The sequence below is a fragment of the Saccostrea cucullata genome, unplaced genomic scaffold, assembly GCF_032062105.1.
Source record: "Saccostrea cucullata isolate Sc308-1 unplaced genomic scaffold, CSIRO_AGI_Scuc_v1 ctg1312, whole genome shotgun sequence".
In the NCBI taxonomy this organism is placed as follows: Eukaryota; Metazoa; Mollusca; class Bivalvia; order Ostreida; family Ostreidae; genus Saccostrea; species Saccostrea cuccullata.
Window position 1 is genome coordinate 151084 of NW_026922024.1, and position 26417 is coordinate 177500.

At 32.6% G+C, this 26417-nt stretch overlaps 1 protein-coding gene and 1 long non-coding RNA gene across 6 annotated transcripts in view; both read left to right on the top strand.

Moving 5' to 3' along the window:
* Positions 1 to 26417, top strand: part of LOC134261078 (uncharacterized) — an 80655-nt gene that overhangs the window by 39581 nt on the left and 14657 nt on the right. Inside the window, exons 4-8 of one of the 3 annotated variants that reach the window (XM_062743552.1) lie at positions 159 to 440; positions 916 to 1206; positions 2203 to 2487; positions 3555 to 3854; positions 4667 to 4957. In XM_062743552.1, the coding sequence (XP_062599536.1) occupies positions 159 to 440; positions 916 to 1206; positions 2203 to 2487; positions 3555 to 3854; positions 4667 to 4957 (1449 nt within the window). The remainder of the gene's footprint in view (positions 1 to 158; positions 441 to 915; positions 1207 to 2202; positions 2488 to 3554; positions 3855 to 4666; positions 4958 to 26417) is intronic. The other 2 variants (XM_062743550.1, XM_062743551.1) reach the window with 2 other exon arrangements.
* Positions 18002 to 26417, top strand: part of LOC134261077 (uncharacterized) — a 13700-nt gene continuing 5284 nt past the window's right edge. For 2 of the 3 annotated variants that reach the window (XR_009990729.1, XR_009990730.1), the window contains exons 1-2: positions 18002 to 18838; positions 18981 to 19161. This is a non-coding gene — a long non-coding RNA (uncharacterized LOC134261077). The remainder of the gene's footprint in view (positions 18839 to 18980; positions 19162 to 26417) is intronic. The other variant, XR_009990731.1, reaches the window with a different exon arrangement.

Genomic DNA, 26417 nt, shown 5'->3' on the forward strand with positions numbered 1-26417 from the left:
CGTAATATTATATCAAATGAAAGTTATAGACTTTTTTTCAGAGAACTATTCATACAAACTAAAACATCACATGTCTTTTTACAAAACAAAGGTATAAAAAATCCTAAAAGAGAAACTTTATCTGTAATTCATCAGAACTTTATTTACAATCAATTTAGGAATACCAGTTAAACCTATTATATCTGGAAATCTAAACATTCAAGTTGGAAAATTTGCCTACCTTAAATGTGAAAGTAGTTCTACCTCTGCTCCATCCTATTACAAGAAATTCCCGCAATTATCGTATTCATGGTTTGTCAACAACACCAGACTAGAGAGAGAGTTTAAAGAGACATATAGCTTTATTGTCACCAAAGATATGAAATACAACAGGTACAGCTGCAGGGCAAAGGAAACTCTAGAATCAGAGAAAAATGACGAAATTAAAATTAACCCTTTATGTAAGTAATATTTCATAGCATATTTTTTTAAGGATGATCGAAATTAAATATGCGTAAGATAAACTAATATGACATATTATAAAAGTACTATAATAATTCTACTGAGTAACTAGACAACTCAAAACTTATGTAAACCTGGTTCTTATCGCAGTGGAACGCGAATAAGATCCAAAAAAATGACATCTATTGCAAAATACTAGGGCCCGTTTTACAAAAGAACTCACGACTAAGACCAAAATTTAATTCTGCTTATAACTTTCTATTTTACATTAAATAGAAAATGGTTTTAATATTTTTAAAAGGTTTGTAGAGAGATAATTTTACTCTAGCAATTTTAAACAGAATAATTAATTTTGCAAAAATTTACAATCAACTGAAGTTTTCGGTCTTAGTCGTAAGTTCTTTTGTAAAATGGGCCCCTTGGTAAGATGAGACATGAGAAATTTTTGGAAACACGGTTTGTTTTATTTTACAGATGGACCAGAAACTGTACTTGTAACCCCTGAGCAACCGATTGGCGGATTAAGTATTCATGATGGGGACACGTTTGGTCCATACACCTGTTCCGCTGACTGTAACCCACCTTGTAATGTGCAGTGGAAACTCAGAGATCCGTTAGGGGGTTTTAGAGACGTTACACCACTTGGGACGTCTTCAGTTACTGTACCAGGTCAAAAAGCAAATAGAACTAGTATGGAGTTGATTCGATGTGTTGTAAACGGCACCGAAGGCAAAGAAATATCATCCATCAAGCTGAACATCCAGTGTAAGACTGTTTTAAAGCATTGTCTCAAAATATTTGATACACTAAAAACTAACAACGGACGGAAGAAATCAATAAAGAGAAACCCCTGCAGTACACAATATGATATTATTTTTATTACAAAATTTAAATGATTAACCTTACTTAAAACCTTTTAAGTTTCATTTTCTTCATTCCGTTTACATAATGTTGAAACATTAAGATTTATACATAATCAAAGCTATGTCAAGGGTCCTTTTTTATTCATTGTTCGTCTTAGTTGTTTACAAATCTAACAAAATTAAATTTCACATAATTCTATGTTACAATACAATCATATCAGTAGTGATCGGATACTAATTGGTTAGTATTTATACCTGGCGAGGCGAAGTCAAAACATGTCTGAAAATTACATATTTAATATTTCGTACAGTGTCACTATGATACTATGTAACGATTATATAAATATGTCATCGATGAGGGAAAGTTAATTTGTAAATGTGATCTTTCCTTCGTTGAGTAATTTCAACTGTGTAATGTAATATTTTGTGATTCCCGTCCTTAATACGCGTATACAATTTTGAAAGAAAGAATAAAGGAAGAAAAGGATCTAAAGTGCGTGCTAGTTTTAGACTTTGATTACAATATGTAACATTTCAAATTTCAACAGGCATTGGGTAAGTCAGATGTCTATTTATCAAAATTATTAAGGAAGCCGATTTGTTCTGGGTATCAAAAAAACATTCCATAATAACCGTGCATAGAATTCAATTGACAGTGTATGAGTACTTATTACAATGTACATCCCTTTCACGTGACAGGCGTCAAACAGGTATACCTGCTTGATTTTGTCACAGAATGATCCGAGTTGGGGTGAAATTGTACTCTTAACATTTTCGTTTCTGTTGCGGCATTCCTAGCTGAAAATACTGTTTTTTGTGTTTGTTTTGTTTTTTGTTTGTTTTTTTTTTTTTTTTTTTTTTTTTACAATTACCTAATTTTTAAAATTCTTTTCATTAGATTTATCGGATCCAAAGGTATATATTAATGGCAATCTTCAAAATTCCCTAACCGTCGATGAAAGATCTCCTCTATTTTTGGCATGTAACATGGAGGGAAATCCGATTCCAGATACCATCCTAAAAGAACTCACTGGAAACAAGATCTTGGTGCAACGTAGTACTACCTGGTTAAACCACACACTGAGAAGGGAAGCAGTGTGCTCTGACACAAGCACCTACAGCTGCGAGGGAAGCTCTTCAGAGTTTGAAAGAAAAATTCAATCATTCCTTATCAATGTTCGTTGTAGGTATACTTTCCGATTTTACACACATTCAAAATATCTATTACAAAGTTGAAGCCCGGGACATCAATACATGTGTAGAGATACAATTTATGGCATATGAATAAAAGACAAGATTTCATTATTTGTGTTACATGTATATAAAAGTTAAAATAATCATATAGGTTTCAATAAGTAACAATTTCTTTATGCGTCAGAACATTAAACGCAGCGAATAAACAAAATAAACATAATTTTCTTTGTTTTCTATCAATTTGAATTCTGAAGTTTAGAAACATCAACTCCATTCCATTTCTTTTCCATTGCTGTTTAATAATACTAGTATGCACATATGATTGATTGATTGTATATTGTTTAAGGTCCCTCTTGAGAATTTTTCACTCATATGGAGACGCCACCACTTGCCGGTGGAGGGCTACAAATTTTGTCCTATGCTCGGCACTCAGGGCCTTTGAGCAGTGAGGGATCTTTTCCGTACCAGCACCTACTGCGACACGGGGCCTCGGTTTATACGGTCTCATCCGAAGGACCGGTCTCCACGTCCTACAGTGGGATTCGAACCCGCTACGTAAGGATTGACTCCTTACTTCGCGACTCTAGAGCAGACGCTCTAACCACTGCGCCACGCGGGCGACAGTATGTATATATGTATTCATTATCAAAAATATCATTTTAAGTTTTTTGAAATGCGTTATAGAGGAATCAGGTCTGCCAATTTTCCCATACCATGACAAGTATTATTGTGTCAATATGTTGGCTTTTTTACTTTCAAAGATGGGTGTTTATTCAAGTACTCAAAAACTTTATATCATCAAAATAAGTTTCAAGTTGTGTTTAATTTAAATTGACTAGAATTTTATTTCAGTGCATGTATTACATGTAGAAACAACAATATGCACTTACATGTTTCTGTTTTCCGCAGATTAGGGACATAGATGTTAGAAAGATGTGTATCATAAATTGCATATACTTTTTCTCTATAACTTATTTTCTGTATATTTCTCTAAAAATTCAAAGAGTCTTTAATTTCACAAATGTTAACCATACTCCATTTCTCATGATATTTCAGGCGACCCTCGCCTTGATTTGACAACTGTAGTAAAAACCAACTATGGCTCCATGAGTGGCCCGGATGTTAATGTTCCTGTAACTGTCCCAGTGGTTGCAAATCCTGCCATATCTCTATCAGGGATCACGTGGTCAGGTCCGTCAGCGACGTCTATATTGACAAATGTAGATTTACAGAGAGATGCTTTTATATATAAACAAATGATCAGAAGCAGCATCCCCATTCCTGACAAGAGAGCGTTCGGAAACTACTCACTGATGTACAAAGGAAAAAATATTGATATTACAATTAATGCCGAAGGTTGGACTTTTAAAATATAAAGTTTGATCTACTAATTGACTTTTGAAAAAAAAAATGCTAGATTCATATTAAAGTCGAAAATAATATAAACTTACTTTTTACGTACTTTACAGCTTAGTGGCATTATTCAGATGATAAAGCATTTTCATCGAATGCAGTCTGAAACACTTTTATAGGAATACTTAAAAACTATATCCATTTTTATAATTTTAAAATATAAGGTTAAGAACAAAGTTATGATAATCTTCTAAGATGTAGAGACCGTCGACAATAGGCCTATATTAAATTTCCTTTGTCTGAAATGAAAAAAATATCCCATAAACTGTATGCATTGGATTTTCCTCATTTTTCATTGAACAGGCATTTTACATGTAAAAATGCGATTTTCTCTTCAGTGTACCTGGATATCAAGCCCGATTCATCCTTTTTGAGGCTTTCATTATTCAAATTGTAATAATATATAGGCAGTCTTTTATTTCCTAGATACACCCTGTAACAACCTGTAGCGGATGCTTTTTTTTCTGTACAACATCCTTTGTTAAAATTCATAATAACCTTACATAATATCATTGCGTTTTATTTTTTCCTTGAATATAAAACATCTAACATCAATAATTCCATTTTTCCTTCATTTGGCGATTATATGAAACGCAAAATTTATTCATGCTTTTCAATTTTTAGACATAGATTTTGTCATTTTACTCTGAGACATCGATCTTAAATAATGTATTGAATATCAACTGAAATTATCCAGAAATCATCTTTAATAATGACGATAATACGTTTTACACTTTCACTTTTTTATTTGTAAGATAAACCTCAACCTCCTTTGAATTTCACCGGATATTCCTACGCCTCTGGATACGTCAATCTTACCTGGATATCAAACTTTAATGGAGGATTGGACCAATTCTTCCTCTTGTATCTTAAAGAGGGGTCCAACTGGAGAGATATCAAAAATTTAACAGACCCGGGGGAAGGTGAAGTGGGAAGTTTTGACCCAGGACTGTTAAATACAGGACAAGAATACTGGTTCCGGTTGGAGAGTTGTAATCGAATCAGTTGTTCTTCAAGGTCTGCTGAAGTAAAGGTCACAATGCGAGGTAATTAAAAAACTGGTTTGTAATATTCGTATCCTTTATTTATTAACCAGTCTTTTATTCTTTATATGCCACAGAGATTCAAACATAATGCATTTTAAGTGTTTCAGCATAATAATAAGTTCGACACTAAGAGCACTAACAGTAATATGCCAAGCAAAATGACAATGAATGTACAGGTAAAAAGTAATCATCAATTAACATCGTGTAATTGTGAACTTAAATGGAGGTAAATAACGCATTTATTTATTCGTTAAATTAAAGCTTTCATTAATATTTATGGTGACGTGCAGTACTCAAGCTCAAAAGTTCATTTAAATGAAACAAATCAAAAGCAGAGTTTATTAAATAGAAATGCAAATCCCTTACTTGAAAGGTAAATCTTACAATAATAAAATTAATATCAATATATATAAATATCTATCAGTTCGCATATTTACGAGACTTTTTAGACGTAGACGTAAATGTAGAAGTTACGAGTGACATAAGATTGAAGATCCGAATTCGTAATTTGGTATTTACAAAGCCATTCGTAGACATTGACGTAAGTTACGAATTCTTAAATGTACGATTGTACGTACGCATGCGCTTCCGGTAGTTTCACTTTACAGTGCACCAATATTTTTCCTGTCGTCTGCGAAAAGAGAAGAGAATGGATGAGGGGGAGAAGCCAAGGAAAGCAAATTTCACTGATTTGGAGCTAGAGGTGTTGGTGGACGCTGTGTCTACCAACTACAAAGTATGATGAATTGTTTAAGATTAAATTGAAGTAAAACAATAATACTCAGGTTGAAAATTGACTGATAAGTAGATAATTTAGCAAATATCAGAACGTGTGTGAAAGCTGATGCGGGTTTATATTATAATATTGCAAGGACCTAAATGTCGTTAATTTATTAGGCCTAGCTGACACTGATTTCTGTCATACCTCTTTCTTCATTAATCAGAGTACTTTTTAAAATGATATTAATTATTGAAAAGCACATGTATGTATATGCATATAGAGTGAAGGCAGTAAGTCTGCAATGCAGAAAGGAGCTTGGCGATATTAAAAAAGAAGTGGCAGGACCTGCAGTCATGGTGAAAAAAAAAGAAATCCCAGAGGAGGAAAAGCAAGCGGCAGACAGGGGAAGGACCCATGCAGCTTGGGGCGTTCAAGCCATGGGAGGAGAAAGTTTGTTTATAATTATTATATTTTCAGGTTTACGCTGTTGTATGGCATGTCAAGATTTATGGATTTGTTGTTTTTAAACATTATTATTTTACATATTGTCCATTAGAAAGGTAGGTACACGGTTGATGGACACATGCTGATACAGACCACGTTTTCTCTTTGAATTTTTACTAATATGCTAGAAATGTAGAATATATGATGCTGATAAACCTTAAATCCTGACCTGTCACAATTGGTCCCTGCTGAGATATGTTTTAAGGTGGAATATCCCTCTGATAATAGAAATAACTCTTCTGCAGATATTTTGTCATGAAATTTAGTGAATTGTCATGCCAGAGTTTTCAAATTTTATTCATATGGACTATTTTATAGCCAACTTAATCAAGCCTATTCAATCGTACAGATGTTGATTTCTAGTTTCTATTGCTAGTATATTTATCAATTATTTAAAAAAGTTTACCTAAAACATTTATACTCAGTTCCTTTAAACGCTGTAATCTCTTAAGTACATGTCTTTTAATTGTACAGAAATTTCAGATGCAGAATAATTTATAGACATTCAATTATTTTGTATAATATATTTTCAATGGCGATAATGTAACGATAACTCTTGTTTATGGATGCATATTATTTTTCTTGCTGAATTTGAAAATTTGATTTATTGTAAATTTCAAAAGAAAAAAACAAACTAAAATAACAGTTTTCATATTTTCTTTACTTTAGAATAACAAATTTTTTAATTATTCTGACAGAATATTGTAATATCTGATAAAAACAAATTTGAATGAAATTAAAATCATAATTTAACATCTATTGTAAATTACAGGTAATCATTGGTTTCTTTTGGAACTTGTAGAACAAAAACATGTAACGCATTCCAAAATCAAAACAGAAAATCTTTTTTTCTGTTTTAAGCATTTTGCCCTTAGGTATTGACAAAACTCAACAAATAACACAGTTTACAAGATATTTATTGGTGAATATCAAAAGTTTAAAGAACGCAAACCATCGTTTACATAGCTAGATTTTACGGAGTAAATTTCCTCCCAAAAACTAACACTGAACAGTTTTCAATACCACATTACAATTTAAAAAAGGCAAAAATCTACGGGGTAAATTTCCTCTCAAAAATGACACTGATACAGTTAACATACAGTAGTCAATTCAAAAGCGACTATCATTGATATAACAAGATTTTACGGAGTAAATTTCCTCCCAAAGAATATCACTGATACAGTATTCACTACAACAATTACAATTTGAAAATAGCACAAAATCTACAGAGTAAATTTCCTCTCTAAATTCACATTGGTGCATTGTACATTCAGTATTTCAAAGCCAAAGCAACCATCGTTTACATAGCTAGATTTTACGGAGTAAATTTCCTCCCAAAGAATATCACTGATACAGTGTTCACCACTACAATTACACTTTGAAAATAGCAAAAATCTACAGGGTAAATTTCCTCTCTAAATTAACATTGGTTCATTGCATATTCCGTATTTCAAAGCCAAAGAAACCATCGTTTACATAGCTAGATTTTACGGAGTAAATTTCCTCCCAAAGAATATCACTGATGCAGTGTTCACCACTACATTTCAAAATAGAAAAAAACTCTACAGAGTAAATTTCCTCCCTAAATTCACATTAGTGCATTATACATTCAGTATTCAAAACCAAAGTAACCATCGTTTACATAGCTAGATTTTACGGAGTAAATTTCCTCCCAAAGAATATCACTGATAAAGTGTTCACCACTACAAATACAATTTGAAAATAGCAAAAATCTACAGGGTAAATTTCCTCTCTAAAATCACATTGCTTAATTGCACATTCAGTATTTCAAAGCAAAAGAAACCATCGTTTACACAGCTAGATTTTACGGAGTAAATTTCCTTCCAAAGAATATCACTGATACGGTGTTCACCACTACATTTCAAAATAGAAAAATTTCTACAGAGTAAATTTCCTCTCAAAATGCACGTCGGTGCATTGTACATTCAGTATTTCAAAGCCAAAGCAACCATCGTTTACACAGCTAGATTTTACGGAGTAAATTTCCTCCCAAAAACTATCACTGAAACAGTTTTCACTACCACATTACAATTTGAAAATGGCAAAAATCTACGGGGTAAATTTCCTCTCAAAAATGACACTGATACATTTAACATACAGTAGTCAATTCAAAAGCGACTATCCTTGATATAACAAGATTTTACGGAGTAAATTTCCTCCCAAAGAATATCACTGATACAGTATTCACTACAACAATTACAATTTGAAAATAGCACAAAATCTACAGAGTAAATTTCCTCTCTAAATTCACATTGGTGCATTGTACATTCAGTATTTCAAAGCCAAAGCAACCATCGTTTACATAGCTAGATTTTACGGAGTAAATTTCCTCCCAAAGAATATCACTGATGCAGTGTTCACCACTACAATTACACTTTGAAAATAACAAAAATCTACAGGGTAAATTTCCTCTCTAAATTAACATTGGTTCATTGCATATTCAGTATTTCAAAGCCAAAGAAACCATCGTTTACATAGCTAGATTTTACGGAGTAAATTTCCTCCCAAAGAATATCACTGATGCAGTGTTCACTACTACATTTCAAAATAGAAAAAAAAAACTCTACAGAGTAAATTTCCTCCCTAAATTCACATTAGTGCATTGTACATTCAGTATTTCAAAGCAAAAGCAATCATCGTTTACATAGCTAGATCTACGGAGTAAATTTCCTCCCAAAGAATATCACTGATACAGTATTCACCACTACAAATACAATTTGAAAATAGCAAAAATCTACAGGGTAAATTTCCTCTCTAAATTCACATTGGTTAATTGCACATTCAGTATTTCAAAGCAAAAGAAACCATCGTTTACATAGCTAGATTTCACGGAGTAAATTTCCTCCCAAAGAATATCACTGATACGGTGTTCACCACTACATTTCAAAATAGAAAGAACTCTACAGAGTAAATTTCCTCTCAAAATGCACGTCGGTGCATTGTACATTCAGTATTTCAAAGCCAAAGCAACCGTCGTTTACACAGTTAGATTTTACGGAGTAAATTTCCTCCCAAAGAGAATCACTGATATAGTGTTCACAACTACATTACAATATGAAAATAGCAAAAATCTAGAGAGGAAATTTCCTCTCAAAATGACATTCATATAGTAAACATACAGTAGTGAATTCAAAAGCAAATAGCCTTTATATAACAAAACTTCACGGGGTAAATTTCCTCCCAAAGAATTTCACTGATACAGTGTTCACTACTAACATTACAGTTTGGTAAAAAAAATCTACAGAGTAAATTTTCTCTCTAAATTCACATTGGTGCAATGTACATTCATTGAAAGCCAAGGCAACCGTAGTTTACATAGCTTGTAGAATTTACGGAGTAAATTTCCTCCCAAAGAATATTACTCATACAGTGTTTACTACTACAATTAAAATTTGAAATTAGCAAAAGAGTAAGTGTCCTATCAAAAATGACATTGATACAGTGTATAATGGGTCTTTTAGACAGCTTAACTTTACGGAGTAAATCCCCCCCCCCCCCCCCCCAATGTATAGCACTGATTCACATGTACAGTTTTCAACATATCTATAAAACGTTAACTTTTTCAAGTTAACAAAATCTACAGAGTAAATTTCCTCTCAAAAATGACATTAGTGCATTGTACATTCAGTATTTGAAACCGTATTTGATTTTACCATGTTTACGGAATAAATTTCCTCCCAAAGAATATCAGTGATACAGTGTTACCTACTAACATTTACAGTTTGAAAATAGAAAAAGATCTACAGGGTAAATTTCCTCTCTAACTTCAAATTGGTTCATTGCACATTCAGTATTTCGAAGCCGAAGCAACCATTATTAACATACTAGATTTTTGCAGTCATTATTCGCAGTAAGAAAATAACATTATCTATAGAAAACAGCAGAACATTAGAGGATTAATTTCCTCTAAAAAAAAATTGATACAATATACACTTCTTACAGAAAAGAAACATAAATGTTACATCTCATTGAAAAAAGGACTTTCGAGGGACATTTTTATCTCAATATACTAATGATGTAATACATTATTATTTAACCTATAAATAAACAACATATAATCTATACAAACGCATACAGTTTTTTGACTGGTTTCAAGCCGTATTCAAGCGGAGGGGGTTCAATGCGCATGCAGTAGCATGTTGACGTCACAAACAATATTCAAAGTACGTTAAAAACTGTATTGTCCAGTCTATATCCGAGAAGGAAAAAATGGAGAAGGAGGCAAGTCCCTCTCTTGATTATTGTCGAACAATTTGATTTCAAACACATCCATCACATTTACTTTCTTTGACCGAAGCTCCACTTGTATGCTTTCCTTATGGCTGATACCATTGAACACTAGCTGAATGCATTTCCAACATGTCCAAAGGAAAACTGGCCGCCATATTTTGAACAAATCCATAGTTGACCTATTGATAAAATTTTTAGACTCGTAAATCATCTCATATAATTATTTTTGAACTTTCAATTTTTCAAAACCCATGGGCATTTATTTCTTTAGGCATGCCGGATTACATGTTGCGCACCACAGTCGAGCAGTGGTGCTTGCACAATTTTTGTAAAATCGAAAAATAGTCTTTCCGTTGGTTTTTCGTATGGAAATTTCATTCATCTAAAGAACACTTATATATACCCCCAGTCTACACACACATTTAGACAAACTAAGACAAGATAAATTTTATTTGAGGATGATGTCAATTTTCTCATATAAATCCAGATCATATACTTTTGTATTAAACACGATTTTGAATTCAGATTAGTTCAGACAGTACATTTGCAATTAAAACACTAATTACTAACGCCAAAAGGGGAGTTCAGAGTGGTAAATGATAACATGTACATGCAGGTAGTTTTACTACAAATAAAATGATCACTAAAGTGTTTAGCATTTCACACAATAAAGAGAGCAACCACCTTGATCAAGGATCGAAATCCTCATGTAACTGTAGATAAGGATAGAACTCATATGCCAGACACTACCTTAATTACACTTATCGCAACATATACATATATAATTGTAAATTTACCTTTATTATTCAATGTTTGGTCTTTGTTTCGTTATTTCTCCATTCATCAGAAAACAGTCACTTTTATATCCAGTCGTCACTTAAACCACTCCTGAAATAATTGCGATCACTTATTGAGGGGCAGTCTAACTTGGTTTTCTTTCTCTAACTTGCTTCGTGTTCTCTGCGACTTTGAAGTGGATAAGCCACTGGGCACAATACAAATATCCGATGCCGCCAATTTCAAAACTGCCTTTCACACAAATCATCATGTGGTGTAAATAACGGGAAAGGGAAAAATAAACTGTTTTCACAAAGAACTTGAAAACAAATTCATTGTTTTCAAGATAAATGAATGAATTAGCGTCAATAGGTTGTTGTAAGAGAAAATTGAGATGGTCTGTTTCTTAACATTTCATCATTTTCTTTTCCGTTGCGTGAATCCCCGCTGTTACATTTGTAATCAACCCCTTGTATTGGATAGAGCTGCGGCCATGTCATAATATTCTGACCTAAATCAAGCTGTAAGTTCACATTTTTTCACCATCAAAATCTAAGCCCGACAAAATCACAGGTCGCCCTATTTACATTTTGTTGATATGTAACATATACTCAGTACTCTGCTGCAATTGCATAAACATTATCTTCTCATGCAGCAGTACCCGAGATTGAGGTTTCAAAGATGTGATAAAAATCATGGACTGTTATTCTTTTTAGTTGATCTATCGACACTAACACCATGAGGTCAAAAAAGAGAAAATTAGACTTTAGAAAAAGCTATGTTACATGTTTTACATATACTCTACTGCTACATGTATCGCATATGCATGTATAATTATTTCATGTGACAGTATATTAATTAATACATTATTGAAAATGTTTATTTTTCAGGATGTAACAAAAATATGAACAGTTAACATTCACATGCAAAGAAATCTTGTCCGATTGACGCGCACCGATGAAGTCAATAAAAGTGTAATTGATGCAAATCACCCTAATTCCCCAAACGCTGGCAAGACAGTTTACGGCAGCAGATTTCGATTTCAGGAGGGTGGATCCTAGGTTTTCAGCTTTTTTGATTAAAGAAAAATAAACTTGATACATTCCTCCATTTATTTCTATCAGTGATATTTTTACATTAAAATGAAAATATTAACATAGCCAATCAGGTTGTGTCTAGGTATCACAACGGTAAATGTTTTCACAAAAAGATCGTAAAAAAAAGAATCAGGTAATTGTTTACTTGAAAAAAATATTTAGCAGGAGATGTTAAACATTACCTGTCACACTAGCTGACACATCCTCACACACAAAACGGTATCTACACGGCATTTTCTTTTTCCATTTGCAAACAAGGCTACCTCAAATCCACGCGTTTTTCAATGTGTTTATAACCATTCCGAGTGCATCACAGGTAGTAGCCTCCCATGCCCGGAAAAAAATGTCCTTTCAAAAACCTTTATTTGTTCATAAAGTACATAAAATTTACTAGACACAGGTACCAAAGTTGTAAAAATGGCTTGGAAGAGAATAGAAAAACGTCTCATAAGAAAGGAAAATCAATTTGATATGTATGGACCTATATTTGACTAAGTTCATTTTGATTGGTCAATTACCGGTGTGATACCTCTACCCATTTAGTACTCCTCCTCCCTCTTGTTTAATCAGGAAATGATGCCGACTTCCGGGAATTTCGTACCCTTTTCCCCATAATTCGACGCGCAGTTCTTCCAGAATTACCAAGTTCATCGTACCCGAAGTTAATTTATACTAAGGGAAATAAAATTATATGGAAATACGTAAATAAAAAATTGAAAGACAGCTTATTTCTACTAACGATTTAGTTTACTACAATTAATAATTATTATAACTTTCTTTTTCTTTAATTTACGTTTTTCAGTATTTTATTAATATGACCCCCCCCCCCCCACCCCCGAAAAAAAAGAATGGGTGCAAAGGCTTCTTAATAATTAGTTTTGTACTTTTGTTTTAAACCCAATTAACTTAAGACATTAATTGCCAAGTTTTCTCGGGGAAGTTTCACAGATTAACGTTAATTCGGCTTTTATTGAGTTCGCTCTCCGGATAGAATGCTAAGGTTTTCTTTGCATGTTTCCTTTCTTAGAAAGGATATATATCTATATTGCTAAAAACAACTTTTAAAAATATATAACAAAAATAAAATAATTAATAAGGAAAAAGCAATACTAATCAAATTTTGTTCTGGACTTAAAAATTCAAATTTATATGTACATAATTTTTAAAATAAAAAAAAAATGCATTCTTTTATTTAAGCATAATTTGTCTTGATATATAGGCAAGAAAGTGTATTTTTTCATTTCATTGAGTGACTGAAAGTAATGGCGATCGACTTCTGCAGGATGGGCAATGTGATACCTCCATAGACCTAAAGAATACATGCTGAGCACATATTGCTCCTAATCGAGAATTAATGTGTGGAAGATCTGATAACCATATGTACTTAACTGTGTGGGATTGTTTTGCATAACATGGAATGAAGAAAGTAACTTTGTAGACACTATATTTTGAACTAAGATAGAATGTCTTTTTTTTATTTTGGCAACTTCTCCCGAACACTTTCGACAAGACATGTAAGATCTGTTGTCGAAAAGTTTTGCTAAAACAGTTTTATCTTTTAATTTCTCAAAAATAATTTAGTCTATCTGCGCATTTTTTAATTATTAAATATTTCAAAGAGAGTAATGCTAAAACACTCGGGAATTCAAGTTAATGAAAAAATTCGATATCAGCCAGTGTAAAAGAAAAGACAATCTCTGCCTTATCCAAGTTCCCCTGTAGTTAAATTCTTTTTTATACATGTATATTCTTTAAATTTGTAAATATACAAATTATACAGTATTAGTGTTAAAAGTTAAAAAAAAAAAGGCACGTTTAGATTAAAAAAAGAAGAAATAGACAGATTGTGTAACTGTTATACGCTACATAAAATAATATATTTTTCAAATTTTTACTATCATTCTTCACAATTTTTGCAGTCTGACATCCAATAATCTGTAAATAATAAATTACAATAGGATCGAAAGACACTGGCATAAAGAAAGCAAATCATTTACAATATTGGAGTTCTATTGTCAAAAAAAGTTTTTTTTCTAAAGCTTATTTTTCTCTTTTTTAATCTCATTGTGTCAGTGTAGATATATCATCGAAAAGGAATAATTGTCCGTGATTTTTTTCACATCTTCATGATCTTTGAAACCGCATATTTACAAAAAATAATAAATACTACGACACGAGTAGATAATGTTAATGCACTTGCAGCAGAGTATAATGTTAATTATCAACAAATTGTAAATAATAGCTAGTATGGCAACTTGTGCTTTTGACAGGCTTAGATTTTGATGGTGAGAAAATGTTGAAATCACAGCTTAATTTAGGTCAGATTATTATGACATGGCCGCAGCTCTATCCAATACAAAGGGTTGATAACAAGTGTAACAGCGGGGATTCATACAGCGGAAAAGAAAATGGTGAAATGATGAGAAGCAGACCATCTCAATTTTCTCTCACAACAATCTAATTCATTTATCTTGAAAACGATGGATTTGTTTTTAAGTTCTGTGTTAAAACAGTTTATTTTTCCGTTTCCCGATTTATATACTACATAATTATTTGTGTGTATGGCAGTTTTGAAATTGGCGGCATCGGATATTTGCATTCTGCCCAGTGGTTCATCTACTTCAAAATCACAGAGAACACGAAGCAAGTTAGGGAAAGAAAACCAAGTTAGACTGCCCCACATTCTGTAAACGCAATTATTTCAGGAGAGGTTTAAGTGACGACTGGACATAAAAGTGACTGTTTTCTGATGAATGGAGAAATATTGAAACCAAGACCAAACATTGAACAATAAAGGTATATTTACAATTATATAATTATGTATATGTTACGATAAGTGTAATTAAGGTAGTGTCTTCTAATGTATTCTACCCTTAACTACAGTTCATGAGGATTCCGATCCTTGGTCAAGGTAGTTGCTATCATTTATCTCTCTGAACTCCCCTTTTAAAATTCAAGGCGTAGTAATTAGTGTTTTAATTGCATATGTCCTGTATGAACTAATCTGAATGCAAAATCGTGATTAATGCAATAGTATATGATCTGGTTTTATATGAGAAAATTGACATCATCCTCAAATAAAATCTATCTTGTCTTAGTTTGTCTAAATGTGTGTGTAGACTGGGGGTATATGTACGTGTTCTTTAGATGAATGAAATTTCCATACGAAAAACCAACGGAAAGACTATTTTTCGATTTTACAAAAATTGTGCAAGCACCACTGCTCGACTGTGGTGCACAACATGTAATCCGGCATGCCTAAAGAAATAAATGCCCATGGGTTTTGAAAAATTGAAAGTTTAAAAACAATTATATGAGATGATTTACGAGTCTAAAAATTTTATCAATAGGTCAAGTATGGATTTGTTCAGAATATGGCGGCCAGATTTCTTTTGAACATGTTGGAAATGCATTCAGCAAGTGTTCAATTGCATAAGCCATCAGGAAAGCATAGAAGTGGAGCTTCGGTCAAAGAAAGTAAATGTGATAGATGTGTTTGAAATCAAATTGTTCAACAATTATCAAGAGAGGGACTTGCCTCCTTCTCCTTTTTCCTTCTCGGATATAGACTGGACAATACAGTTTTCAACGTACTTTGAATATTGTTTGTGACGTCATCATGCTACTGCATGCACATTGAACCCCCTCCGCTCGTTGAATACGGCTTGAAATCAGTCAAAAAAACTGTATGCATGTGTATGGATTATATGTTGTTTAATTATAGATTAAAAAATAATGTATTACATCATTAGTATATTGAGATGAAAATGTCCCTCGAAAGTCTTTTTTTCAATAAGATGTAACCTGTATATTTTTTTCCTCTAAAAGGTGTATATTGTATCAATTTATTTTTAGAGGAAATTAACCCTCTGATGTTCTGCTGTTTTCTATATATAATGTTTATTTTCTTACTGCAAATAATGACTGTAAAATCTAGTATATTAAGGATGGTTGCTCTGGCTTTGAAATACTGAATGTTCAATGAACCAATGTGAATTAAGAGAAAAAAATTACCCTGTAGACTTTTGCTATTTTCAAACTGTAAATGTTAGTAGGTAGCACTGTACACTGATATTCTTTGGTAGGATATTTACTCCGTAAACATGGTCAAATCAAAAAGCTATGTAAACGATGGTTGCTTTGGCTTTCAAATACTGAATGTACAATGCATCAATGTCATTTTTGAGAGGAAATTTACTCTGTAGATTTTGTTAACTTGAAAATGTTAACGTTTTATAGATATGTTGAAAACTGTACATGAGTATCAGTGCTATACTTTGCCGGGGGGGGGGGGTATTTACTCCGTAAAGTTAAGCTGTCGAAAGCACCCAATATACAGTGTATCAATGTCATGTTTGATAGGACACTTACTCTGTAGATTTTTGCTAATTTCAAATTGTAATTGTAGTAGTAAACACTGCATGAGTGATATTCTTTGGGAGGAAATTTACTCCGTAAAATCTACAAGATATGTAAACGATGGTTGCGTTGGCTTTCAAATACTGAATGTACATTGCACCAATGTGAATTTAGAGAGGAAATTTACTCTGTAGATTTTTATTACCAAACTGTAATGTTAGTAGTGAACACTGTATCAGTGAAATTCTTTGAGAGGAAATTTACTCCGTAAAATCTTGTTATATAAAGGATAGTCGCTTCTGAATTGAATACTGAATACTTTACTCCGTAAAATCTAGCTGTGTAAACGATGGTTGCTTTGGCTTTGAAATATTGAATGTACAATGCACTGATGGTTGCTTTGGCTTTAAAATACTGAATGTGCTATGAACCAATGTGAATTTAAAGAGGAAGTTTACTCTGTAGATTTTTTGTTATTACCAAACTTCAATGCTAGTAGTTAACACTGCATCAGTGACATTCTTTGGGAGGAAATTTACCCCCTAAAATGTAGCTGTCTATTACACTGTATCATTGTCATTTTGAGAGGAAATTTACCCTGTAGATTTTTGCTTTTTTCAAACTGTAATGTTAGTAGTGAACACTGTACATGCATCAATGATATTCTTTGGGAGGAAATTTACCCCCTAAAATGTAGCTGTCTATTACACTGTATCAATGTCATTTTTGAGAGTAAATTTACTCTGTAGATTTTTGCCTTCTTCAATTTGTAATGTGGTAGTGAAAACTGTTTCAGTGATAGTCTTTGGGAGGAAATTTACTCCGTAAAATCTAGCTATGTAAACGATGATTGCATTGGCTTTGAAATACTAAATGTACAATGCACCAATGTGAATTTAGAGAGGAAATTTACTCTGTAGATTTTTGCTATTTATAAATTGTAATTGTTGTAGTGAATACTGTATCAGTGATATTCTTTGGGAGGAAATTTACTCCGTAAAATCTTGTTATATCAATGATAGTCGCTTTTGAATTGACTACTGTTTGTTAACTGTATCAGTGTCATTTTTGAGAGGAAATTTACCCCGTAGATTTTTGCCTTTTTCAAATTGTAATATGGTAGTGAAAACTGTTTCAGTGATAGTTTTGGGAGGAAATTTACTCCGTAAAATCTAGCTATGTGAACGATGGTTTGCGTTCATTGAACTTTTGATATTCACACCAATAAATATCTTGTAAACTATGTTATTTGTTGAGTTTTGTCAATACCTAAGGGCAAAATGCTTAAAACAGAAAAAAAGATTTTCTGTTTTGATTTTGGAATGCGTTATGTATGCATGTCTAAAAGATTTTTTAAATAAATATGCCTAGTTAAAATTGGTGGTGTATATATTAACTGAAATTAAAATTTATGAACTGGATAAAATTATATTATTTTTGAAATTATAACACAAGCAATGAAGAAAACACAATTTTCTTGAAAAACAATACACAATTGCATTTTTCCTTTTCAAAAGCTTAAAGAACATAATTTTTATTTTAAAAAATCACAGAATTTTTTGTTCCTTCATTGGAAATCTTACTGAAGAAAAATTCATATGGGGATGAGAAGAATAAAAGCTTAGATTCTCATTCATGGAAAGACCAGAAATTACCATTTTCATTCAAACTAGAAATCACCATTCCCTAACATCATTAATATAGTAATCTAAAATTATTTTTAAAAGTATACATATTTAGTTGAATTTAAAAAAAAAATCTCCCAAAATAGTTTTTAGTTAAGAATCAAATAGTTTAGTTAACGTATTATTTACAACAATTTATTTTGATTTTATTAATGGAAAGGATATACTTTGATGTTTTCTCAATATATACATACTTCCCTACTTATAGAATGTTTGATGAATAATTGTCTGATGTAAGTATTACACATTCCATTTATATCCAACATGTAAAGTACAATTTATGTCTTACTGTAAAATTTCATAATGTAAACTTTTAAGAGTCTTCTAAATTTTCAAGTGTTACTAGGTTAATTTGGTTTCATTCTCCAAACTAAAGCAAATTTATTATTAATTTATTTTTTTTTAAAGTATAACCAGAATATAATGTCTACATTTTCAAAAGGTTACTTCCCTTTGCAGAATTAAGCTGGACATACAGTCAACATAGGTATGACACTGCCACCTCGTTCAGTTAATCACTACCAAGTTTAAGTACTCTTAAATGATATTTCTGTTTAAAATGTTATATAGCATCATTTATAAGCATGTTTATTAAAACCTTCCTACAATGATGTTTCTGATATTTACAGCAATGGCAATATTTTGTGTACTAACAGTGTGGCTATTGGAATAGATGGCGACTTGTCCGGCCGGTAATGTAGGAAGCTTCTCTTCAATTTGAAGCCGACAGCGGCATTTCAGTAATCCTGACACATTTTGCAGGGGTGTATGCCAAAGCTCCTTCTGTTTTGTGCAATCATCTGAAATAAGGTACATTGATTTCATGATGCGTGTATAATAAAAAGCAGTGGTGAGGATTTGTAATGAAATATTGTCACAATTTACTAAATTAATGTAGAAAAAGTATTTTCCTCTCTTTTCCTCTGCTAGCGTTCTTTCTTTCAAATGTTTTCTTTGTGGTTTTCTTTTTTAATATACATGTATATACATGTAATATTGAGTTTCGTGTGTCTAATTATTTTCTTGCCTGTTTTTTTTAGTTGAACTATGTTCAATCTCCCATGGCCATCACGCATTTAACATGCGCAGAAATTTGTGTTGATTATATAGAGCCGAAAGCGAGGCTACTGTGTCGACCGATTTACTCCGATGATATTTAACAGAAAACATGCATAAACATCCGTCACAAATAGTTCATGTCATTTTCTTCTGAATTGATCTAAATTTCATAATTTGAAATGTAAGTGAATGAAGTGATAGAGTAATCTTATTCTGAATAGTAGATTTCGTGTGAAGTAAAACTGAATTATAAAGAACCTTAAAAGTTTTTCGTAACGGAACTCATTTTTAGTGTATCGTCATACACTGAAAGAGATAGGAACGACAACTCTACATACTGACGGAAAGCGGTAAATCTAGTTTTTCCGACGCCCGACGGTCTCAGATTTTTATCATTTTTTTTACCGGTGCACAGAATTTATTCAACTTTTCATGAACATTTTCTTGGTTTAAATGAATTTATTAAGGCAAAAAAACTTTAGAAAACATGCGGATTTAATACTAAATCAGCAGTATTACCTGCCAGAAATGGGCAAATCTAGTACTCTGTTAAAAATGTTAAAACCAAAAACGGACACCGCTGTTTTCGTAAAATCGCGATTAAAAACAACGAAATGAAGTTTTTTTTAGCAAAAGGAAAACCTCATTAATTTTACATTCCAGATAATTTGTACGCATACAAACTTTCACATATATCACTGTATTTATGTTTGGCAATTAAATTTTTAAAAAAATAAATAACAAGTTTATAAATTTCAATGGGAATTGAAGTAGGTTGGTCACCTGATCAAAGCCTGTGAAGGCCGAATGCCTTCTCAGAAGATTTGATGACGTACCGACCCACTTCAATTCCCACTGAAGTTTATAAACTTGTTATTTATTACTTACATTATATATAAACTTGTTATTTATTACTTATATATATATTTAAATATATATTTGAAAGGGACAATTAAATATTAAATGAAATATATTCGGATATAAATATTGCACTAACCGGTCGCCGTAGATTCCCGTCAAAAGTACGCAAGGTGTAAATCGGCGGCTACGCTGCGAATTCGTCAGGCAACGAATTCTATTTTGAAGGGAATATTTTGTAAAAGGCTACTTATGATCAGTAATAGTGAACAGATTTTGTCTGGGAATATTTTTATTTATGAAAATTGATAATTAATGCTGAAAAGACACGGGTAACACGTCCGAGAATTGATGATAAAAATTTGGAGGAATTTCGGTCGCCTGAAAGGGATGGATGGATCCGATGGATTGAGACACTTGTCCGAGCCAGTTAATTTGCAATCAAGTACATATTAATTTTGATCAAAAACATTTAATCTATGATTTCAGTAACTAAAGATATATTTATGATGTAAATAACACGGAGACACTGGCAACGGTTTACATTGAAGTACGACAGCTCCCGATCGAGGTGTTTCTCAGCTGTTCATGGAATGATTGCAATGCTTTGATATTTTCCAATAAATTAACACATTTATCGTGAGTAGAATTTAATGAAAAAAATATAGTTTTAGCCTATATCATAAAGATTTAACTTAATGTCTAACAAAAATAAGGATAACCTAAAAAGTTCGAGATTGTGCAGTTGACAAAAGTGACATACAACGTGTAAACGAAGACTTGATTATATCGGTATATTCTCTATGTGCACAAAATTGCCAAAAATGTATTTGTTCACGTGAATAAAACAATAATCTCACTTTGTAATTTTGTTCGTCTTTATACATGAAAAGCAAGTCATTTTATATTCATAAGTAACGGTATATATTATTGCGCCGTGTGATTCAGTCATGCATTGACCTTTGACCTCTGACAAACTTCATACAGAATTGAAGATATTTTCTCTCTGTATGTTTATAAAGTAGAAAGATATCACAAATGTATATACATGTATTGGTTTTTAACTTGGTATTGCTCTTTTATTCACAAAGATTAAGTTCTGACGTTCTCCGTGTATAATGTTCATGCCATCAAAACACATTGATATTCACAGAGAAAGAGGTAGGGGCTCCATATGCGAAAATCGGCCCCAAATTTTTCGAATTTTCAAAGCTAGTTAATAAAATCGACTTTACTTATATTTCACAGTTTACCATCATTGCATTCCACAAATAGCAAAAGTTCGGGAGATTGACTACTTATGACGTCATATTTGTGACGTAAACCTGACGTAATTTGGCAAAAATCATCAAAATCTCATAATTTTTGCCATAAATTGATTAAAAAAAATACCTCCGCACACACCCACCAAAACAAAATTTCTTGTAAATGTTCATTATTAACAAATCTATCAACAATTGAAGTATCGTATTGGTGGAGGCCTGCGGAGCATGAAAAATCGATCGATGAAGGAAAAGCTTTCCTGTCATTCCAAGGAATCAATTATCATAATTTACATCAATATAATTTCCAATAGATATGATATTGTGTTTTTATATCACCGTACATATTTTAAAAACATATTTTAATATATCTACTAATAAATGTAAGAAATTGTTATCAATTTAGGACATGGTAGCTGAAATATGCAGTGATTTTGGGTATAGTAATTCCAAATCAGTCCGAATTTTGCTACACTCACGCAGTCATTTACCTTATATACCGCTGTACCTCGCATTACACATGCACACCTGTGTCAATCCAACCTTTATTTTTAAACAGAATGGTTTGCAAAAATAAAAAGGCATAATGTATTAATTAAACTCTAGCTTCAACAATATCATTCATAATTTGCTACCCTTTTCGAAAATCAACTCGTATGAAAACGATGCATTGGACTTCCCATCGAAGTCGTGACGTTTTTGCCTAATCAGTTGTGAATTGTTGATGGATAAAACATAATGAATTAGGTTACGATAGAATGAACTTCCATGAACATTATCTGTTTGATAACACCTAAAAATATACAAAGTTATGACTGCTATTGTACCCTACTCCCTACAGTTTGGTATTATCTATTTTCGAATCACGTGTACAAGACTGTAGCTGAATTAATTGCCCATTCTGCACACACAATTTATTTATATACAATGTTCTAAACGTGTAATAAATTAATATTGGTTTCTTTAAACGCAACTTAAAGGGTATGTAAGTAACGATTTTATAAAACAAAGCGAAAACTATTCCAAAGTCAAAACCGGGTTAATATCGGTCAGCGTCAGTCATGTAAATACCACCGCCCCCGCCCCCCCCCCCCTTCTTTCTTATGCGTTGATTTGTCGAAGATATCTTGTTCTATTATATGAATATGATTTTTTTGTCAACTGGGACAACTGGCTTTCATATATTAAATATACTGAATTCTGCATCTTAATAAGTATTATATAACATTCACAGTTAAAATAAAAAAAATGATTCGAAATAAAATGAATGTACCTGTAAATATTTGATCCACACACCACATTACAATTCTGCGTGTAATTAGTCTTTCATAAAAAAACTTAAGTAAACAGTGCAACAATTGAACACAATTAAAACAAAATGATAGTAAATCAGCATGTGCTTTTCTGTTTATAAAAAAGAAATTAAAAAAAGTAATTTGAGCGGAAATAAATTGGATGCCGTGGAACCCTCCTCGAAAACAGATAAACCTCTATGTGAAATGACTATGAAAAGTCAATCATTGAATGTGGTATAAGTGATTGTTGATTGAATGTTGTTTACATTAACCATTTGGGAATAGTTTATACTTAAAATAAAAGATAACAGTGAAATTTCAACTCACTTGTACATTACATGATATTACGAAAGCCCAGTGAGCTCATTTTCGTAGGTAAAAAAAATAAATTTTTTGCGTTATAACGCGAAACTTTCGCGAATAAACGCGTAACTTTCGCGTTATTACGCGAAACTTTCGTGATATAGCGCGAAACTTTCGCGATATAACGCGTAACTTTCGCGTCATAACGCGAAACTTTTGCAGTTTAACGAGACATTTGCTTTAGTCTCAACATTCTTGATTTTGTCATCAATTTTATTCATTTAATACAATGATAATCAAAAGGCTATTTTGATCTTGGACTATCACAAATTAAATTTTAAACTTTCTTGCTATTGAATCCATCTTAACCGTCACAATTTGTCTTTCTCAACGCTGTTCAACCAATTCAAAGTTTATGCGAGTTCCAAAAGTTAAACTTCAAGCTTATTAATTTCGGGGAAAATCACCCCTTTTCCGTTTTTTTTCTTATGCACTCTCTAGAGAATTTGAAATAATTTTATTCTATAGAGATCAAGATTTCAGAAAATTGTCAAAATGAGGTAAATTTGTCAATTGTGTTCCACCGCATTTGTGAAAATTGGATAGCAGATTTTCATTTGTCTCCTTTAGATTCACTGTGGAAATTAGATATCCTATTTTGAGGTTGCACCACGTTTTCATTCCATTGCTTACGAAAACATTGACAATTCAAAGTGTACAAACTCTGCTGCATACCTTCATAGTTTTTATTTATGGCTAGTCCACGATCTTCTCTATAACACAGTATTGGAGACAATGAAATTATACATTGTTCATTCACTTTTAAGTTATGTTTCTACAGTGTATAATTTTTTGTCCAAAATGATTTATTATAATTGCTTAATTTACTAGTGGTACAGTTGAAGTAAATGTTACTGATTTAAAACAGCTAGAAAAAATGTCAAATGGAGATTTTCCTTAAGAAATAATCAGTCTAAAGAATTCAACAATTGAAAAACATGTACAAGAAAGTAAAATTCATTTTATTAATTCAATAGTAAGATTTTTAAAATAAAATAAAATATTCTGATGACTAACCTATCCTATTCTAGCATCATATTTTTTCGCAAAATAACGCGAAAGTTACGCGTTTATTCGCGAAAGTTTCGCGTTATAACGCGAAAGTTACGCGTTTATTCGCGAAAGTTTCGCGTTATATCGCGAAAGTTACGCGTTTATTCGCGAAAGGTACGCGTTATAACGCGAAAAAAATTATTTTTCTTACCTACGAAAATGAGCTCATTGGGCTTTCGTATGATATGAATAAATGGAATGTTGTATTTAAAAAAAATCAGAGACATTCTTTTCCAAGGATGAAAAATTTTATGTAAATCAGATAGCTATTAATTTCATATGCTGAAGCTAAGTTGTTTCAACTCGTAAGGGGGGGATTAATTATTGTTTATTGACCCCCTCGAGAATCCTTCACTAATGGAAACCAACTTGCTCATTTGCAGATCTAAAAGGGATAGGGGTAGTTTGGTCCGCCCCCTCCCCCCCCCACCGAAATATGCAGAGTTAGCAAATTCATATACTAAACCAAATAAAAGAGACTTTGAACACCTCCACATCCACCCCCCCCCCCCGGCACCCCCACCTTTGGAAAACGTGGAACCCTCTTCGAAAACAGATAAACCGGCCTCTATGTGAAATGACTATGAAAAGTCAATCATTGAATGTGTTATAAGTCATTGTTGATTGAATGTTGTTTAACGTACAATTCGAGAATTTTCACTTATATGGAGACGCCACCACTTGTTGGAGAGCTACAAATTTTGTCTTACACTGGACACTCAGGGTCATTGAGCTTGGAGGGTTCCCTTTCGTGCCAGCACACGGGAACTCGTTTTATACGAAGACCAGTTTCCACGTCCCACAGTGGGATTTGAAACCGCGATGTAAGGATCTCTTTACTTCATGACTCTAGAGCAGACGCTATATAACCAATGTGCCACGCGGTACCCCCCCCCCCCCCCACACACACACACAAGAAATAGGTTTTTCATGTTTGGGAAATGCGTTTAGTTGTTGTTTAATTTGTTTGTCAGAATATTTCTGGCTTGACAATTTTTCCTTATTGGGGTGGACCCCCCTCCCCGGAAGAAATTTCTGGATCAGCACCTGCTTATTTATACCTGTACTCAATACTCGGAGCCATTGAACAGTGAGGGATCTTTTTCGTGCCAAACAACAGGGGACACCGATTTATATGATCTCATCCGAACAGTCTCAACGTCCCGCAGTTAATTTAATCCCACGACGTACATCTAATGATAAGGTCTGAATAGGAAGGAGTTTGTCTTGATCACATGAAAAAATGTTATAGTTAAATGTTTACTCAAAAAAATAATGAAAAAAAAAATCACTATATATTTAAAGCAATTTGATTTCGAAGGGTCCATTTTATAGCATTATTTTCGGCCGCAGGAGCGGCCGATCTATTAGTGGTTGTATTAGAGACGTTATTTTTTTAGTAGTTCAGTAAAATATTTTTTAAATGATAACATGTAGAAAATCAGAAATAAAATAGTTTAAAAACATCACCTATTCCCAGTCTTACGTGCTTGATTTTAATATATATTTTTTTCGGATTATCAAAATGAAAAAGGTTTAGTAATGTCCACACAACAATACGTGTATTATGTCAATCAAAAGAATAACAGGGACGATAGAATTAAGGCTGAGCATCCCCTTGCAATCATATTGATCAAGCTTAAGGCAGCATTGGACATCGATCCCGATGCAAATTACGTCACCTCCGTTTTGCACAGAATTAACACAGAATTAGTCCTTATACAAACACACACAATTGCCTTCCAATATCCCCTAAAACTCTATTGTAAAGAAGTAATTAGACCTGTGCATCTTTTAATATCCATATTAAGATATTAACAAGACTAGTACTTAAAAATCCTAAATGACGTTCAAAAGTCATATTTCATGGACGATATTGGGTGCAAAACACAGTTTTATGTATGACGTTATCAGGACGTTACTTGGTGAGGGACAAGCAAAACTGGCCCCTGTAAAGAAATAAAATGGAGGCTTGTTACACATTCTTCTGCATATCAATGGAAAGATAAAATTGTGAATTTAATAAATATCCAACTATAATACATTCATCAATTACTACTAGGGAGTATTTGACACCTGAAATATGGGGGATATTGGGTTGTTTATGTATCCATTTTCAGCATTTTTACCCACCCCCACCCCCACCCCCCCCCCCCCCCCCGCTCAACAAAAACAG